This window comes from Acromyrmex echinatior, chromosome 3 (genome assembly GCF_024713525.1).
Source record: "Acromyrmex echinatior isolate Ae372 chromosome 3, ASM2471352v2, whole genome shotgun sequence".
Taxonomy (NCBI): domain Eukaryota; kingdom Metazoa; phylum Arthropoda; class Insecta; order Hymenoptera; family Formicidae; genus Acromyrmex; species Acromyrmex echinatior.
In genome coordinates, this window is record NC_141854.1 from 16,767,213 (window position 1) to 16,787,700 (window position 20,488).

The 20,488-nt window shown below is 34.4% G+C and overlaps 1 protein-coding gene across 1 annotated transcript in view; it reads right to left on the reverse strand.

Annotated features, from left to right (window-relative positions):
- Snx1 (sorting nexin 1) overlaps positions 1 to 13,985 on the reverse strand; it is a 55,893-nt gene extending 41,908 nt beyond the window's left edge. The window contains exons 1-2 of the mRNA XM_087404909.1: positions 13,958 to 13,985; positions 12,808 to 12,881 (exon numbers count right to left, since the gene is read on the reverse strand). Of these exons, the coding sequence (XP_087261035.1) occupies positions 12,808 to 12,881; positions 13,958 to 13,970 (87 nt within the window). The 5' untranslated portion in view covers positions 13,971 to 13,985. The remainder of the gene's footprint in view (positions 1 to 12,807; positions 12,882 to 13,957) is intronic.
- Between the last annotated feature and the right edge of the window lie 6,503 nt (positions 13,986 to 20,488).

A 20,488-nucleotide genomic window follows, 5' to 3' on the forward strand; every position in this document is an offset into this window, starting at 1 on the left:
CCCTTTCTTCAACCTTACACCGAATGAATGATCGGGCTCCCTTTGAAATCCGGCGTTTCCTCCCTCGCCCTCATTTTCCACCCTCGTGTCGTCAAATAAATCTTACAGGACAGCGATCCTTCGACATCGAGAGAGAGAGAGCGGCTGCTGGACTACCGCAACCCGATGCTAAATCGAGCCGTGCGAAAGCGCTCTTATTCAGCAGCTTGCATCGCTCTTGAATTTTTAATCGCCTAACGAATGCACTAACCTGGATATCACAAAAGCTTCGATCTTAATTTTAACGACGGATGCAGTGACTTCCCCTCGGACGGGAGTCTGTCGTGATTTCGGAATGGTGGACATAAATTTTAATAAACGAGCATAATTAAATTTCACGAGGAATTAGAGCTCGCTCAAAATTGTACAATACAGAAAGTTTTCATTGTCGGATTGTTGATTGCGGAAAATTTTAATTCATCAAAATTTTTTTTAACTTTCAATGCTAAATAATTTTACAATCGGAGAATTGCGATGAAGGGAAGTTAAATACTAAATATTAAATTGAAATTAAACACGATGTTAAGTAGCATTCTGCATATTTTAGGAAAGGTTTGTTCTACAAACGAAATCGGCACGATCAAATATGAATTGTAAACATGTTTTGTTTTAAATAATTTTATCTTTAAAGTTTGTTGTGTATACCAATATAGAGATACATTGATTGGGACAGACAAGAAACGAGTAAACATACAATTGGTGAGGCAGTGCCGCTGCTTCAACTAGAAAATGAAACGCAGAAACGGCAAATGATAATATCAAGCACATCAATACACAAAAAAATTAATGAATAATTATAACATACATAAATAATATTTAAAAATAATGTTTATGAACAATAATAATAAAATATCTGATTAGTAACAAGGCTCATAAATTTTATAAAACAAAGAAAAAAGAGGGCCAAAAATCAATAATAATAAATATAACAATAATAAAATCATAAACTTCTTTTTATTATAATAAGCTATCTAGAAAATCTTTGTAAGATCTGGCTCTCAAGCAAAACCCAGAATCGATTTTATATATAAATTAATAGTAATTCTAAATTAGATCTGTATTACAGAAAAATATCTTTTCATCGTTTGTTTATTTCATAGATAAGAGGAGAAAGAGCGACTCATCCGTATTACAGTCTAAGACGAGTTTAAATCCACCAACGCTGAATGCGATCGCGAAACTACGTCGGTGACATAGATCGCGAAAAACCTGTGGCGTTTTCTGCAAAACGGTCCGCACGCGTTTCAAGATATCCCATGAATGCCATCCCCTCCTCTTTCACCCGCCCGCACCTTTTTTTTTCTCGCGCGCGGACGGACGAACGGACGGATGTGCGACCGAAACAACGAGCGATTTAATTTGGTAGCCACGCGTATGTAACGCGACGGACGAACGGACGGGCCGAAGCATTTTTTCGTCGGGACAGAGTTTCTCTCTCTCTCTCTCTCTCTCCTTTTTTTATTCTCGTCCTTTCCCTCCTCTCTTTCTCTCTCATTCTCCTTTTTTTTGCTTCCCCGACGAAACAATTGGTTGGGGGTGGAGTGCACGCGGAAGGGCGCACGGGTATGGGGTGCTCGAGGCGGGCGCGTGTGAGGGTAGCGGATGAGGAGGTGGAGGTGGAGGAGGAAGAGGAGGAGGAGGAGGAGGAGGAGGACCAGAGATGCGGGAGGGCGGGATGGAGTGAGATTGGCGCGGTACAGAGAGCGCGCGCGAAGGTTGGATGAGAGAGATGAAGTGGCAGATTAACGTCAACCGACGTAGGCCATTCATAACTGGGCTCCACGGCCGCGGCCGTGTGTATGGCAGCGCGCGAACGAGGCGGGCGAGTACGTGCAAACGCATATGTGTGTGTGTGTGTGTGTGTGTGTACGTGTGTATGTGCGCGCGCGGTTGCTGTGTACGAGCCGTGGGGCCGAGCACACGACGATTTATAGAATTGGAAAAACGATATCGGAAAAATAGTAAACTTTATTGATGAATCCCTTCCCGACCTCTAAGCGATATCACAACGAGCGCGAGTCGACCGCATTCCCGCGGTGCTACAGGTGGCATGTAAGCCAATCGACGATTCCCTCCTCTTTCTCCTCCACCCGCCTCATCCCCCTTCCCCCCCCTCCCCCCTTTACCCCCACGATACCCCCTGCCCCCCGTGCTCTTTAACTGACGCTTCTCGTCCTTCGCAAAAATGCCTTTGAAATTCGCCGAAATTAAAATCGTCGCGCGCGAAATACGGCGCGTGCCGTGCGGCTCGCGGAGGCTCATCCTGGAGAAGATTTCTCCGAGCTTCCTTCCAAGTTTCCTCGGAAGGCGTTCCTTACATTCGAGTGTCCGAGAAGCAGATGGAATTAGGCTCATTGGCAGTGTTCATGTGTCGTTGTAATCAGGAAAACATCACTCTAAATTTCTTACAGTGATATCTCACTCCAAGAAAGTGAAAATATTTATATTATTAATCACCCTTGAAAAAAAAAATGAAAATATTTCGTTTCTTGAAAAAGAGTGACAATTTTCACTCTTTAGAGTGAATTTTCACTTTAAAGGGGGAAATCTCACTAAAAAAAAGTGAGATTTCACTCTAAAAAGAGTGAAGTTGGTCACTTTTTTTTCAAGAAATGAAATATTTTTACTTTTTCAAAGGTATTTGCATTTTCATTCTCTTGGAGTGAGATTTCACTGCAAGAAATTTAGATTGTAGATTGAATCAAAGAACGCGATGATTGAATAAGATTTGTAGTTTTATATAAAATTGCGTTAAAAATTTTTTTTAATAGTAATAGCTTATAAAAGATTACGTGACGCGTATCACTTTACATATACAAGACTTAACTGGCTTTATTCATAATTCATATACTAATTTATAGATACGTTCATCTAATTTGAAAATGCATGTTGATGATTCTACATTTTACTGATTTCTTCTGAATAAAATGTAAATTTTAAAACTAAGTTCTTCTGTTTTTCAAGTATGTTAATACCGTTCGATGAATTTTGTACGAGTATTTTTAGGATGCAAAAAAATTGCGCGTTATTAATCCTGATTATTTAAGTTTTCTAGCGTTTCTGATTAAAAACATTTTTTTGTTTGTTCTTTTTTTACTCTATAGAAGAAGATCAATTAACATGCACCGCAAAATCAGTATTTGTACCGGGGTTCTATTGGGCGGTAGCACAATGTCCGATGCAGAGTGTAATCGAGTTCGATACGGTAACCACGGGTGATTTTATTGTTATCGTATTTTGGCGTAAACCTCGTAACCCCGTAACAACGCATTATCGGCGACATCGAACATTGTTACTGCATGTTTGCCGATAAATAGCGCTTACCGCGTTTTAATCATTTTTTCCTTCTACGCACGATTCTCTCTTTCACCTACATTATTTATATTCAAAAAATCCGTGCGTATATTCAAGCGTATATGAAGCGCACATCGTCGTCTTATATTACGAAGAGTTATTCGAAAATAATAGATTTTCTTTTGGAAATTGCAAAATATTTTACCGAATTATTTCTCGCAAATTTAGAAGACTGTCAAAAGATTATTCCTCGGTTAATTTCAATTCATTATTCGGAAATTTAATTTAAACGATATTCCGACAAGATATTTAATATAAAATTAAAGATTCGCAATGAATACGAAACTCAGATCCACGACAACTTCGAGTCGAAAAATCTGTCGTAGAAGCCGCGGAAAAATAGAACGGTTGAAAATACTAGGGACATTATATATAATATTAGATACGTCCGATTCGACTCTCCGAAACTCTCGAACGCCTCGCTCATGTATAATGCGGCGTATTTGTTCGCGTTCGCCATGTACAAATGATGCGGAACGAGAGAAAGAGAGAAAGAGAAACGGACAAATGGCGCGTAGCCCCGAGCGTAATTTCAGAAGGAGCGTGACGCGGAATATAACGAAATAATATCTTCATCCCTGTGTGCGTGTACGTGTATGCGCGTGCCGTATCCGCGTTATCAGTCGAGGCTATTTTTCAGAGAGCAACAAAACCCGGAGAAACTTCCGCGGAGATGTATTGCCAAAATTACTTTCCGCAGCGATAGCGCTCGCGCAGCATCCACACGTATCCTTAGTCTCGGAATTGACGTTTGCGACTAACGCCATGTCGTCGGTCAAAACAAGCCGCGAGGATTTTCTTTAGAAACGAGAGACACGTAAAAATATACCTTATATATCGCACATTGAAAAATGCAAGATTAAAATAAATAATTAATAAATAAATCTGAATTACATAATATTTGAGAAAACGACTATTTACATGAGTATCACGAATTCTGAGAAGAGAGCTGCTTGGGAGGGAAAGAGAAATTTTAGGACGGGAAAGGAAGTCGTAGGGAAAAGTAGATGAATAGAAATATAGAGAAAAATGTAACAGGGATAAGTAAAATTTAAGTATTGTAATTTATGGAAGATTGCAGATATTGCACGAATATTGAACGTTTATTAATAAACGCGAATTCTTCGGAAGTAATTTTTCGAAAGGAAAAAAGTGAAAGAGAAAATACGTATATAAAAAAATAGATCGATAAAAGTAATGTTATACATAAGATCTGTATAAGTAATGTAAGAGGGAAAAAATTGAGAATTAAATTATATATGTCGACTGTTCTAGAGAGAGAGAGAGAGAGAGAGTTTTCTTTCTCATACTGATACTATGGATAGTACCGCAAAGTGAAGTATGTACTCGGGTACTCGCGGTATCTCATTCGCCTCTGGAGAGCACGACTTTTTGTCTGTAAACGAAATATTCTAACAATCGCCGGGGAAACACTAGAATGGAGGAAGGGAGGGAAAGGAGGGAGAGCAGGCAGTAACCCGATATTCGTTTCGAAAAATGATTGAGTCCCCCGTTAAAAATTACATCTCGCGATATCGCGTCAGCGGATGGCGAATATCGACGTTAAACAACCTGCCGTTATTGATCGCGTCTCTACTCGATAATATCGAATATTGATGGATACCTTCTGTAATTAGCATAGAAGACGATTACTTTGCTCACATATTGTAATTAGATACATTTCAGTGTATTTGGGAAGGTTATAAATTTTTTAATAGAAATATCGAAAAAGTCTACATTCGTTCAAGACAGGTCTTGAACTAATAATATTTTTGTGTGAATCTTATAATTTCCAATTTAAATACTCTATACTGTGTTTCAAGACCGACGAATAAACTGTGCACCGATTATTTGTCGGTCTTGAAACACAGTCCTAAACTAAAGTTAGAGTACATATCTTATCGCATATTTTATTAGGGAATCGATACTTTTATCGTTACTTTATCGTTACTTTTTATAATAAGAATTTGGCAATGACGTTGTAACTTTTTGTGACGATAACGATAACTAAAAGCTAAAATTGGAAAAGTCATTTTTTGAAAAGTAACTTGTCATCATTATTTACTGAAAAAAATAACTTATTACTTGTAATACGTCGACTCGTTAATTTCACTCATTACTTTAATTCGTAGCGAGTAATGAGTTATTTTTTTCAATAAACAAAGCGTGGTGACAAGTTACTTTTTAAATATGACTTTTTCTCTACTCAATAATATTGATGGATACCTTCTGTAATTAGCATAGAAGATAATTATTTTGCTCACATATTGTAATTAGATGCATTTCGGTGTGTTTGGGAAGGTTATAAGTTTTTTAATAGAAATATCGAAAAAGTCCATATTCATTCAAGCCAGGTCTAATAATATTTTTGTGTGAATCTTACAATTTTCATATGTAAACTATGCACCGATTATTTGTCGGTCTCGAAACACAATCCTAAACTGAAGTTGGAGTTAAATATGGATATCTTATCGCATATTTTATCAGGAATGAGAATCATTATTATTATTTTTATCGTTACTTTCTGTAATAATATTTTGGCAATGACGTTGAATTTTTTGTGAGAGTAACGGTACTTAAAAACTAAGATTGGGAAAGTCATTTTTGAAAAGTAACTTGTCATCATCATGCGTTATTTATTGAAAAAAATAACTTATTACTTGTAACTTGTTACTCTTTCATTCATTACTTTTAATTCGTTATAAATAATAAGTTACTTTTTTTAATAAACAAAGCGTGATGCTGACAAGTTACTGAAAATGACTTTTTCCCAATCTTAACTTTCAATTATCACTTTCATTATCGTCTTAAAAATTGCAACGTCATTACCAAATAATACTACAAAAAGTAACGATAAACATAATAACGCGACATTATTTATTTCCCATTCTTGTATTTTATAATCACAAATTAAATTGACAAGTAATTTTCTAACAGATATTAATCTTTAAACATTCTAAAGAATTTATTGCGAAAAATATTACCCCAGTTAGCATTCCGATCGAATGTAGCCTTCTTTGTTTATTTGTATTGAACATATTTCAGTCGATTTTCGCTTACTTTTTCATTATTTACAAATTTTTATATTTGATGAATTTCAAAATGTATAAGAATCGTGAGAACATTCTCATAATTTTTTTACGTGTTTCGAAAACCATTGGTAGAAAGAATATTTTATAGTTTTCTCGCCAAAGAATGTGTTAATTAATCATATAATCCGTCTTTGTGATTTTTGTGCATTTCAAAAATCGTTAAATAAAGAAATAGTTAAATCGTTAAATAAAGAATCGTTAAATCGTTAAATAAAGAAAAGCATTGCCTTTTTTTATCGAGGACGATAAAAATGATTTTGACTGACACTTTACGTTTATATTATAAAACTGTTTGTGAGCTTCTTTAGTATTCAGTTAGCCAATAGCGCGATATATTAGTGAAACACAACGATCGCAAATGAAAATATAGGAGGATGTATCATGTGAAACGCGTATTTTTCGGAAAGTAGCGTTAGTCAGAATTTCGACGTGGACACATCGCGACAATTTATAATCGTATTTTATCCAAATTCATTGTGTCCGACTTAACGGGACTATCCTTTTTTTTTTGTCTCGTATATTATAATAACATTCAGGGTCGTTATGTTAGCTGGTATCGTAATTATTTACTATAGAATAAACTTGTTTCTTTCTCCTCTTGGCTTGCGCGGCTACGCGTAATATGATGTACGTATAAGTTTCTTCAGAATTTTATTACACTGTAACATTATATTAGGAGGAAACAGCGTTACATTAACGTATAATTATGCAGCATAATACTAACGAAATTATGTTACAATTTCGCGTAACGTTACATCAGCGATACCAATAAGCCCTGAAATTTACTTACACGAGACGTTTACCTCGCGTAACACCGTCGTAAGTCGAAGGTTTAAAAACGTAGAGCCGGAGTAGACATCGGTGTCGCTTCGCGAATCGCATACGTCTGTTCCGAGTGTAAGAAAATTCGATTTTGCGCAGCACGCGTAAAAAATTAACCGCCCGTAAAATCAATCAGCGAGTATTTTTCGATTTGAAATCCGTGCAAAATTCATTGGACGACGGATTTTAATCGTAACGCAAATATATCCCGTAATCGCGTCAGTATCCATATTAATACGCAGGAATAAATTAATAATTAATTAATTCGCCCATTAGTAACCTACGACCCACGTGACGCGACACCCCGATGTATTTATGATATACTGATGGCCGCCATTTCGCCCGGAGCTTACCGGTGCGCTTATGGTCGTCTGGGAGTTAGACTACTTCCCGAATGAAGCTTAACTTTTCGACATGCAGGCCCTACATAGCCAGCTAATGCCACGTTCATTATCTTTTCTCCAAAGCCATGCGGGTACGTCAATGTGGATCGCGTAGAATTATCTTCCGGAGTCATCCTGCGATAAATACGGCAGCAATAATGGCTACTCTGGAAGTCTATGTCTAAAGTAATAACTTTCTTCATATAACAGTATTTTATTACACAGAAAGAACAATTTTATCCAAGTCTAAAAATGTATAGATATAGATTTGAAAATAATTTTGTTGAACTATCAAATTAATAATTAAAATGCTTAAGCACAATAAGCAATGTTGCAAGAAGTTTTGAAATTCTACCAGTTTAAGGATGTTTTATCTATATAATATTAATTAAAAATATCAGTCAAATAATTATCCAAAAATAGCTAACAAATTTTGACGATATTAGCTTGTGAAGCCAACTGTAAAAAATGAAACAACAATTAAATAATTTGATTTATAATAGTTTTATGCAGCAAAATGACCATATTTTTCTCTGAATTTTTACGTCAATAACTTTTAAACGAGTAAATGGATCTAAATAAATTTTTGCACGAATATTTATTACAGTTTTAATTGTGTGTGTGTGTGTGTGTAAAATTTGATTTAATTCTTACTTCCTTATCAAATTATAATTTTACAAAAGAATCAAGAGAAAAAAATTAAATAACTTACACTAATAAGAAAATTGTGCTTAAATTTTACAAAGATGCTAAGACGTAAAAAAGGACAATCTGTAAATTTGTTAAATTCTAACATTTTAAAAATAGATACATCCTTAAACGCCTATCTATATAATTATCTTAATGATCGAACAAAATTATTTTCAAATCTATATCTAACTAAATTTTTAGATGTAGCAAAACTTAACAAAACCGTTCTTTCCGCGTACAATATAATTATCTTCCCAATAGAACATTAATAACTTTCAATCTGTGATGCCATTTGAAATTTTATCAATTTTTATTATTTCGTTTTTATCGTTAGTCTCATGTCCATTTTCAATGTAGATTAATCTCGGTTTAACTTACTTTTTATCTTTTTCTAGTTTTAAAAATTAAGGAAAGAAATAAATTAAACCGAGATTAAAGTTAACTACATTAATAGAATTAAACGTTAGACAATTCATGTTCTAAGTGAAATTAACGAAAATGTTAACGTTAATCGATACTTGGACAATAAGTACGACGCGGTCATAGTAGTCATTTCACTCAAGAAATATATATTTCAGGAAATAAATATCTAGAAACATATTAAATATATTCCTAAAAGCGATTCGTCCGAGCATCGTCAGTGTCTTTGCTCGTTTCCGAATTCTTTAATAGCGAGTGGGATTTTTACGGACGGAGGGCGTCGTCGCGTAGAAGCAGGTAGCGTAGGCAGCGAAAGAGGTAGGAACGAAAGACCGTCGGGTATTTCGGGGTGCCGTGCACCCGGCGGGACACCGCCGTAGCTCTCCCTGTCTCGCGGGCTTTAATATCGTGGCATTCCCTTTATTCCGCGAACGGAGCGCAACGCGAGATCCACTTTAATCCTAATATACCATACGTAGCGCCGGCTGGGCAAGTATTGTCGCGGCGCGCGAGCCGCGGGCGACGCTCGGCGATGCGCGGCGAGTCGCCACGGACAGCTCGCGGGTTCTTCCGTCCTCTGCGGGACCGAGCGAACGCATCGGTGACGTCACGCCCGTCCAACGCGACCACGTCGCGCGCGTTACGCGCGCGAACGTCGCCCGCGGCAGGACGAAACATTCGCCGGCGACGATGTTTGTCCGAACCGGCGGACAAAATCGCGGCGCGAACGTTGTAACCGCAGCTCGCCTGGTGGCCCGAGGGTGTCTCGAAAATTAAAAATTTATCTCTGAGAAGCCGGCTCTGCTCGCGCGCACGACGTTGTCGCGAAGATCGGGCGCGAACGCGATTCTGTGGTAATTATGGAAAATATCGTAGGTCGCGCGCCGCGACAATAGTATTCCGGCCGAAAGCGGCGCGGCCGGGGGAGAGCCCGAGCGCGCCAAGCCCAGAAGGACGTCCTGTGACGCATTCAATTGAAAATCTCAAGGCACCCTCGTGCACCGTCGCAGGATAATATATAGGGTTACATTACGTGCAAAATCGATCGGTTATTTTGGCCGACGAGAGACACGGAATTCTCGCTCTCTCCCTCCTCTCTCTCTCTCTCTCTCTCTCTCTCTCTCCTACTATCTCTCTTCCCCTCTCCCTTAATGAGACCGCCGTGGTTCGCTGGACGTTCATTTGCACCGTTCACTCGCGAGATTTTGCCTTTGCAAATTTTTGATACGAGCTAGTCGAAAATTTTTAGCTCGCCCGGCGAGTCCTCCGTGAGAAAATAGGTTATAAAATTGCGCATTTTATTTATCCTCAAGGAATAGTCGAAGTGAGTTAGTCGAAACTGTTAATCAAGCTTCAAAAAGCTATTCATCTATGTTGCACTAACGCAAACTCTTGACTTATCGCTTTGTATATTCTAATGCATCCACAGTAATATAGACACGGAACTGACGTTCTCCAGTTTCGTGCGATATTGAATTAGGAGAGAAGAGGTAGAATCTTATTTTTACTGCGTATCTCGTTTCCGTAAAAGTACATAATAAAATTAGCTCCAGCGTTTTTAATAGAATTTCGAAATGAAAGAACATTCCGGATATTCTATCTGAATCTGGTGACAAGTTTTATATCGACCATTTTGGCACCTTACGAAAAATCTTGAAAAGCTTTAAAACTTGATTTTTTTTTTTTTTTTATATTCCCGACTAAAGAGAGGCGCACGTTTAAAGCTCGAAATATAAAAATGTCGAAATCACAAAATTTCTTTCGCGTTGCTCGTTTTTTTTTTTCTCTCGGTGCCGATTGACTCCCGCTGTGCGTGACTTCATAAGCGACCGTGTCATTGTAAAGATCGCCCACGTTTCGACACGACAAGTTTTCACCTCGCGATTACGTAACGTAGAATACACAATATTTTGTCAACAATATAATTTTCTAGAAATTGAAAAATTCAACGCGCACGAATGCCGCATGGCACGCCGCGCTCCCACTCTCTCTAATAAATTTCTCTCTTTCCTTTGAATTTTGGATTATCCGCGACGCAAACTGGCGTATATACACACGCACACAGAACACACACATGCGCGCGCTCCACCGCATTGTTATTGTTATGCTATAGCGAGTGGGAAAGCGAGCGAGCGAGCGAGCGAACGCGGCCGTGTAAATAGGAGCGAGCGTACGCTCTAATGGAAATAATATTCCGGCTGGTAATGAAATTATGTTTTCCTATGATCGATCAGGTGTGCGCACGACGTTGCCCGAGTGGCGATTGTGTTGTCGCGAGAGAAGTTTACTCGGTACGAAAGAGACAAATTATTCCCGATGTTTATCTCGCGCTCTCAGCAAACCGCAGATCGTAATCGAAAATATAGTCGGTGATTTTTCGAAATGCCGTGCAAATATACGTTTTATTGATTGAAACTGATTTTACGAACGGAACGTCCGAGAATTGTCGAAAGAGATCGAGGCGTGGCGTCATTATCGCTCGCGAAATTTGGAATCCGCTTCGATAGGTGAAAATAAAATAATTATGGATCTTTTTTTTTTTTTCCTCGAAATACACGCACACACAGTAAGAGTTGGAGATTTAAAAAAAGAATTGACGTTGGGACTATCATTACGGCATTATATTATGAATTCGCTTAATTTTGCTAAATGCTATTGCGTCGGCAATATGGTAATTAGAGGAAACAATTTTGGGCGAAAAAATAAATTAACGGAAAGCAGTGCGTCGAATATTCTGTATATATCTAATAATATTATGAATAAAAAACGAAATAGTGATTTTTTTTGTGAATTCCATCTCTGTTTATCTCCCCTTTCGATTCGTAAGTATCTAGGAACTGACGCGGGACTAAATTATAAACAGGAGAATTCAACGGGGGAGGACGCGAAGCGACGTTGCGTTTGAATATTCTCTTCCCGGAGTCGAGAGAGGGAAAGACTGGCTTACCAACCCCTTCGTTCCGCGTGGTTGCGGAATCAGCAACAAAAACGCTACGGATAACAATTTATATATTTGATCTATATTCTTGTAGGATATATATATATATATATATATATATATACTTTTAAGACTCGACGGAAAAAAGTTGGAAGCTGTATTTGTAGTTCACATTATGTGAATTTTATATCATCAATCGCAAGAATTTGGAATAAGGATAAAATTTCATATCTTGAGATATCTACAAACGGCTTAATAAACACATCTTGATTAGAGATTAGTTGAGAATGTACACTCAACTGGTGATTATGGAGAGCGAAATAATTGTTTCCTGATGTGAAACTTGACGTTAAAATATTTGTCGAATATTACGGAACGCAATGAAATAGTTATTTAAACTATTTTTCCGATTATTACGTATTAAATTTGTTTCAGGTAAAATAAAGTCAAATCAAATAGACATAGATAGATTGCGAAAAACTAGAATAGTGATTTATTTATTACAAAGCTGATTAATAATTATTAGTGCGTTTTTATTAATTAAATATAGTATTTTATACAGTAATAATTTTTATTCATCTCTTATATATATATTTAGTATAAAGTAGAATACATATAAAATTAGTCAAATAAAATTATTGATATATCATATCTTTTTAGAGAGTATTCTTAATCAAAGTTTCTTCAAAATTTTGCTTGTGCTTGACATTTTATATATATGTGTATTCAATAAATTGATCATTATGCAATTTCTAAAATTAAATATTGTATTTAATCTGTTCTAATCCTGAGTACGTAATAGATCTTTACAAGATATAACATTTATATATTTTTAAATTGATATTTACATATATACGCATATTTATGTATCTACATATTATATGCAAACATTATATAATTTTTATATGACTCTATTACCTTATAAAGTAAAAAAATATGTCATTAATATCTAAAAGAATAATTGTCATTAATATCTAAAAGAATAATTGTTGCTCGCAACAATATAAAATAATTATAAATAATGATTTTGTAAGTAACAAATAAAATTGTCAAAAAATAATTTACTCACTTCACAATCGCTCCGCCATCGCACGATGCCTTCCGAACTTCCTCCTCCTCTTTCTCTTAGATTCATTTGATGCACTTGACAATACAATACACGCGAAAATGCGATTAATTATCTACGATCACGCGTACTAATCATCGGAATTGGATAATCACACGGCACTTTGCACGGCGTCCCCGGTGTTAATCGCAGGCAATGCATATTTTCTTATTAAATATTGCGACAGAAGAACAACGCGAAAAAAAAAATACAAAGCTTTATAATCCGCAAATCTCGCAAATTAGCACAACAAACAAAAATATTCACCATTTGACAATTTGCGGATTTTTCCGCGTTCTCGATTCAAAAGTGATGAGCAGATTCAAAGCGCAATACAATGAGATACATTCGAATCTAATTGTTAAAAAATTTATTATGTCGCGATATATAAATGGCAATAAACAATAATCTGTGATTATTGCATCCCCTGTTTAATTTCGTAAAATGAACAAATTGCGCGAAATATTTGCTTCAATAAAAGAAACGATGAATTTACAACCGTTAATCGAGGGAATTAATTAACACGTTGTCCGCTCAATCAGTTTTATATGTCTTACACGCTATAATAAATGTTTGTTATCATAAGTATATAATGATAAAATACTATAATATGATCAAATATTATCAAGGCTATATATATCGAATAATATATTGAATAATTTTATTTTATATTATAATCTAGATAATTATGTTATTTAAAATTTTATAAATATTGTAAGATTCAGTATTAATAATAAGTATTCAATATTCAATAACTTGAATAATAAGTATTCAGTATTCAATATTCAATAACTTATAGAAATTTAATACTAGTACTGGTCAATTAATTACTTAGTTTAAGTATTAAAAATATTGCTAATAATACTTTTAGTACTGAAAATAAGTGATTAATTGGCTAATATTAGTATATATTAAATTTTTATAAGAGAATCAAATTTTATACAGCATTTATTTTTCACAACTCTTTTAGAAAATTTCATTTAATTGAAGACTCAAGGAATGTTTTTTTTTAGAAACATTTTTTAAAAACATTGTTACATAAATAATAAGATTGAATGAGATAAATTATGTATATAATAGAATAAATATTTACACATCTAATTCGATAACTTACGCATCTGTTTCATTCTATCCAGCAAGTCTAGAAAACCAATTGGAATTTGTTTAAAGCGATGTCTAAAATTTTGAAGTATAAAACTTAAACTTTAAGCCGTAAGAAATTAGTCAATCACAGTTGAATATAAGGAGAATAATCGACTATGGTGAATTTCTTATGGCTTAAGGTTTAAAGCTTAAATTGTACACTTTAAAATCTTGTAGACATTGCTTAAACAATGTTCAATCTCTTGAGGATCTCTATTTTGAACCACAGCAAATATCAAGGCAAATTTCAGTTAGCCTGTCCTTCCACGAAATATTCAAAATATTGTGAAATAAATGTACGTTAAATATTCGGTTTCTTCCGTTTGAAATCAATTATCGATATACAGAATTCAATGTATCACTACTTCTCGTTACTTCTCGAATGACTCATTCGCTGATTCATATTCTCTAAATTCTTTGGAATAGAATCTCACTCTGAACAGTGAAAATTGAGCTTGAAAAAGAGGGGCTCAATTTTTAATCTTTAAGAGTGAGATTTCATTCTTCAAAGTGAGATTCACTCTAAAAGTTTTAGAGAGTACACACATTATATTCCGCATTATCAATCGTAAAACAATGGGAGCTTTCCAGCAGAGGCACAAATCCACACAAGAATCATTCCGTCTTTATTTCTTACTGATTATTATTGAACAAGGACAGAATGACTCTTGTGTCAATTTATGTCTCTTGCTGGAAAGCTCCCAAAGTAGGCAAATCACATTTAGACCAAAAGTTTAAAGTGCAACGCGGGATACGTTGGAACTCAAGTATTGTTAAAAAGATAATTGTGGTTCATAAATAACGCGAAACAGTGATTTATATTTCCCGTTTTATATCGTTCCGAGACTAAATGATAAATCGCGCGAAATATCTGTTTCGACAGGCAACCGTCTCGTCTCGATATGTTCACGAATTCTCCATTGAGCGTAATTATTACTTACTGCAATCACGAGGCACGACGACGTTCGATATCTTCTAATACTCTGTCGCGATCGCGTTTCGAGAGATAACACGACGGATTTGTGCCGCTATCTAACCGCTCGTTACTTTGCCGTGAGAATGACAACACGCGCAACGACCTTGTTATGTTGCCAAACAAACACTGAGAATGTACGCCTTATTGGTAGTCAGTCTGGAAATGTTCAACTTATTATGTGAAATGTGAAATAAATACTCGCTGAATATTTCATTCCTGTACTTCAAACTGATTTCGATAAATGAATTTGAATTATTATAAAATATTTTGCGACTCATTTGTTACATTATTGTCTAAAGTAACGATTCCGTTTGATTGAGTAAACGTTTTTTTATGTAGAATAAAAATATTGTAACTAGAGTTCTAATTTATCAAAGGATTTATTTTAATCTAGTTGATATATAAATTAGTAAGAACTATTATATATTTAATCTATTATACAAATTATTATCTCTTTTTAATAGCTATTTGTTTGAGTTTGATTATAATTCATTGGAAAAAATCTATTATTTGAAAAAAGTTTATCTCCATTTGGCTTGAAAAATAACTTTAGTTACTTTAAAAATCTTTCGAATCTTCCAATCAGATTTTTTGTATCTATAAATAATCATTTCTTGCGTCTCGAAAAAATATAATATAAAATTCAAAATTAATACATATGAATTTTTCTCAAAAATTAATTATTAAACTATGAGAAACAAAAAATTCAAGTTTTGTCTCAAGACAAATTTTATATAAATTGAAGTATAATATTTCTAATGAGGTGTAACGAACTTTCAAGATTTAATGATTTTACGACGTAAATTAATTCTCAAGATTTATTTATTAAATGGTATCATGTTACACACACGTGTGTTATACACACATATACGACTGATTTCAGTTCTCTAACAGAAACACGACCATAATCATCATATTACAATATAAATCTTATAAATACGATCATAAGTATCATGCTTTAAGAAAATTATTTCATATTACACAAATTTCGATATATAATCAGAACAGCGTGAAATTATCAAGATTGGAAACTAACGTGTTACTTTGTAACACCGTTACCATTATAGTTACTTCCTTTTAGTAACAAATTTGTAACAACGTTTATTTTTTCATTAATAACGGTAACGTGGTTACATTTTTTGAGTAACGGTAACGAGTATTATCGTTATCTTTGTACGCATATAATACATATGTATGGGACCGGCATAAGCGAGTTTTAAAAGAAAGGAGTGTTATGTGCGACCATGTTTCGATTAATCGCAATATAGATTTCATGTTGAACCAGTCAATTAGTAACATAGACGATTATATGTTACTTTAAAAGGAACGTCATTAAAATTTCTTGAGGAGATAACAATTCGTGTTACTTTTTAAGTAATAACAACAGTGTAATGAATTATTTTTTCTAATAGATTACGAATAACAATAAACCAATTCCTTTTTAAAAATAACTTTCTCAACCTTGAGAGAATTGCAAAATAAAAATTAATCATGTTTAACAATCTTAGATCACAGCTATTTTACACATAAACTATTACTGTGTTAGATAGAACCGTTTTAAAAAATTACAATGATAAAAATCTCCATTAAACGAGTCAATAGAAAAACAGTATGTCTATTTAATATTAATTTACTAGGAATTAAAGGATAGATGTGAAAAGCTGTAAGTGCAATGCGATATTTCTTTGGAATCTTTTCTTTTTAAGGTGGATCCGAAAATGTTCAGATTAAACGTTTTATGACAGGTTTGAAGTGTCATTTATCATTTATTTTCGTTAAGTAATTGTAACATAGCTTTTTTATGTATAGCGTCGACTTTAAATTTGTCATACTTCGAAATTTGATTTACGCCACTTTTATAACAAAAACGACTCGTACGTTAACTTTAAAGAAGACTAACGCGAAAATGTGTTAATGTATATGGATGCGAGGCAAATAATTTGAGTTACGCGAAATTCACGACTCCGTTCGCGTTTCGTTCGCGCGTATCCCACCGGGATAATGCGATGTAACGCGAAGTAATTTCGCGGCTTTCAGATTTCAATTTTTGCGCTACGGAATTAGCGAGGAAGGAGGGAACGGAACAAGCGCTTTGTTCAACTCTTAACTAATATTTTCTTCCATAACGATGCGGTTTCCATAACGATGCGGTCTATCGTCATCATTAAAAGGCAAAAAACTTATTATTAGAAGAGAAATTACAAAAAAAAAAAGTAAAAAAGATATTTAATCATATATATTTTTGTTTCTTGCGTTTTTTTTTTTAAATAAAGCATTTGAAAACAGAAAAAGAAAAAAACTTGAACTTTTCGAAATTGTCGCATCTTTAAGGTTTGCGTCTCAAGGATTAAAGTTACATCGGCGTTGAAACGTGAGTCCATCTTACCTTCGCCCTTTCCTCCCTTCCGCCATTCTTTTTCAAAATCAGGCGAGATCATTTGTCGTGACGGAAGAGATAATCGTTTTCCCTTTTTTTTTCCCCCGAAGCGAATGCAAATCACAGGGAGAGGAAAAGCGCGGAGAAGAGACAAAGAGGGGAAGAGGGAGGGGCGCGCGTAGCGCGGAGAAAATAAAAACTCGCTTTAAAGGGGATGGAGTCGCGCGCGGGTATAACGCTCTCACTCTTTCCTGAAGATCAAAGAAAAAAAAGAGAGCTGCGCGGCGCGGTTTTGTGTACTTTTTAAAGTTAATCCAGTGCGCGTGGGTCGCCGGCCTTCCGTTTCGAACGGGCGGAGAACGCGAAAATCGGTTTCGGTGTTAAACGCACGCTCTTTTTTTTTCTTTTTCCTCTCTCTCTCTCTCTCTTTTTTTTTTTCGTTGCGTGACCGACAGACAGACAGACAGACAGCCAGCCAGCGCGCAGTGACGTTTTCGCAACAAAGCCCCGGTTTCGTTCGTTCACCCTAATGAAATATCATTTATTCACGGAATTTAGATCCGGTGTGTGGTTCCGTTTCTCCCTCACTCTTCTTTCTCTCTCTCTCTCTCTCTTTCTCTTTCTCTCTCTCTCATTCTTTCTATGTCGCACTTTCTACGTACGCACAGATTATTTTGGGATGTACACGCAACGAGATCCCGCGTACTTTTCGCTGAAGATTTATTAAATACGTTCTATGATTTCGTGTAAAACAATTATAATATTGTAGAATGTGTTAATGGTGTCCCAGAAATGTGCCGGCAGAGTGGTTTAAGGTGACGTTTATCAAATTTTCACGGGACTGATCTGTAATATTATTATTAACGACGTTGTTTGCAAAAGCTGAAAGCTTTTTCAATCTTTGACATTTTGTTATACGTAGATAGACTGTATATGACAGAAAAAAAAAAATAGTATTGTAAGTAATATAAAATTGATGTATTATTTTTTTAGTAGCGTCTTTAACTTTCTTGAACGAGGAGAATTCTTCTTTTGAAGAATTAGAAAATGTTTTGGAAATATTTGAAGCAGGATAATAATGAATGATGTATAAAATTCCTCTTTTGTATGAAAAATATTTCAAAAGAATTAACGCAATACTTGCATTCTTAGGAGGTATTTTAACGAATTAATAGAACTGTCTGACGTGCAGTGGAAAAAAAAAACGCGTATCTTATCCTGCGTGTACGCTTGTTTCTAGGTCTCGTGTATTCCTGAACGATTGCACAACGATTGCGCGCCGGTAATAAATATAGCCGTTGCTTTCTTGCTCTCTTTATCAAACTGCACGTCAACTTGCATAATATGCAACGCAATGAAATAAATTCCGGGTGACCTTATTACGCGTTTACTCGGGTGGCCGGCCACTCGATAATTTTAATTTTAATCGTAATATTTATTTATTTATCGCCAATGATAGACCTTGTATCGTTACCTACTTATCCCGCTATCCTCCGTATACATTCTATATTCTATTTTAGAAAGTACATTAACTAGAATTAGAATATCATAGAAACGTCATTGAAACTTTCCAAATTTAGCTTTTCTTAAAATCATTTCGGTTACAAATTATTTTTAAACTCAACGAAAAAAATCTAAAGTTTCGTTATCTTTAATAATATAATATATATCATGAAAATTATGAAAATTATAAATTATTTTCGATAATTACTAAAGAGTGTAAGTAATCGTATATTTATAAATCGCGTCATTCGGTTATTTAATTATTTTTATGAATATCTCTGTTTCAAAAACCTGTATTTGGAAAACCATCACCATTTTATAATTTATAATTTATGTAAAAATCTTTGATTCTTTTATGAGAATTTGTAATAAATTAATCTTTACTTATTATCTCAAATAATAGTAAATGTATGTAATAAAACATACAAGTTTAATTATAATAAGAACTTTTCTCTGTTAAATAAAATATTATATACTCTTTCTTTCTCTGCGCGCGTAAGTATAAATTATATAAAATGTGGGGATGTGAGGGGCAAAGTGTGGCTGTGTAGGATATAAAAATACGAGATGCGAAACGTAAAAAATGAGGATGTGGCATGTATAGAGCGGAGATGTAAGATAGGTGGATATGAGACATGAGAAAGTATGAAGTATGATAGTATAGAGTTGAAATTGTATAGATACGACTACGAAATTTTTTTGAAACAAATTATTTCATCTCGTGCTTAAATATTAATTAATATTAATTTTCTAATAATTTAATATTTGATTATATGAAATAACGCGAGAATATGTAACATAAAATGCAACGAAATGCAGAAGAGCGTAGCTAAAAGAAACACGCTAATGATAAAGTTAATTAAAATTTATCACTCATCATTTCGCGATATCCCTTGACGTCCAATGCATCTTCCGTTGTAATCATATCTGCAACAGTAGTCGGAAGTGATTCGGGAGCTTTCCTGTGTTGTCCCACATCAATTGCACTTTTCACTTTATATAATACACTCACGACGAGAAATTTGCAAACTCACAACTTCAACAAATTTAGTAATTTAACAATTTATATATTCAATAATTAATAAAAATATCGGTAGAATAAAATTGTCTTTGATTAAAAAGACTTTTGTACGTTTATTGTAATTTATTCTACATATTATTTTATTTTATGTGTGCTTTTGAAAATTTGAGAATATACTTAAGGAATAATTATGATTGAGGACGAGGAGAGAAAGAGAGAGGTGTAGAATATTAATAAAAAGTAGAACAGTTGAAAAAATAGAAATAGCAAAATATATTTAAAAATGCATTCAAGAATAATTAAAATTTTCAAAATTATAAAATTTCCACAAATTTAATTTTATAAAATAAAATTCATAAAATTTTTCACACGAATATTATTACATGGAAAATTAGAATCAATAAATAAAACGATAGAAAATTTAAAATTGCGAAATGATTGTGATTTTTAATTCATATAATTACTTCGTAACTTATATATGAAATTCATGAATCAGTTGTAATGTTAAAAAAGTCTTAATAAAAAATTGTATTATCAACAATGAATAAGTGATATAAGAAAATAATATCATATTTATATTTTTAAATTAAATCTTACTTTTAACTACGTTCCTAATTATGAAGAC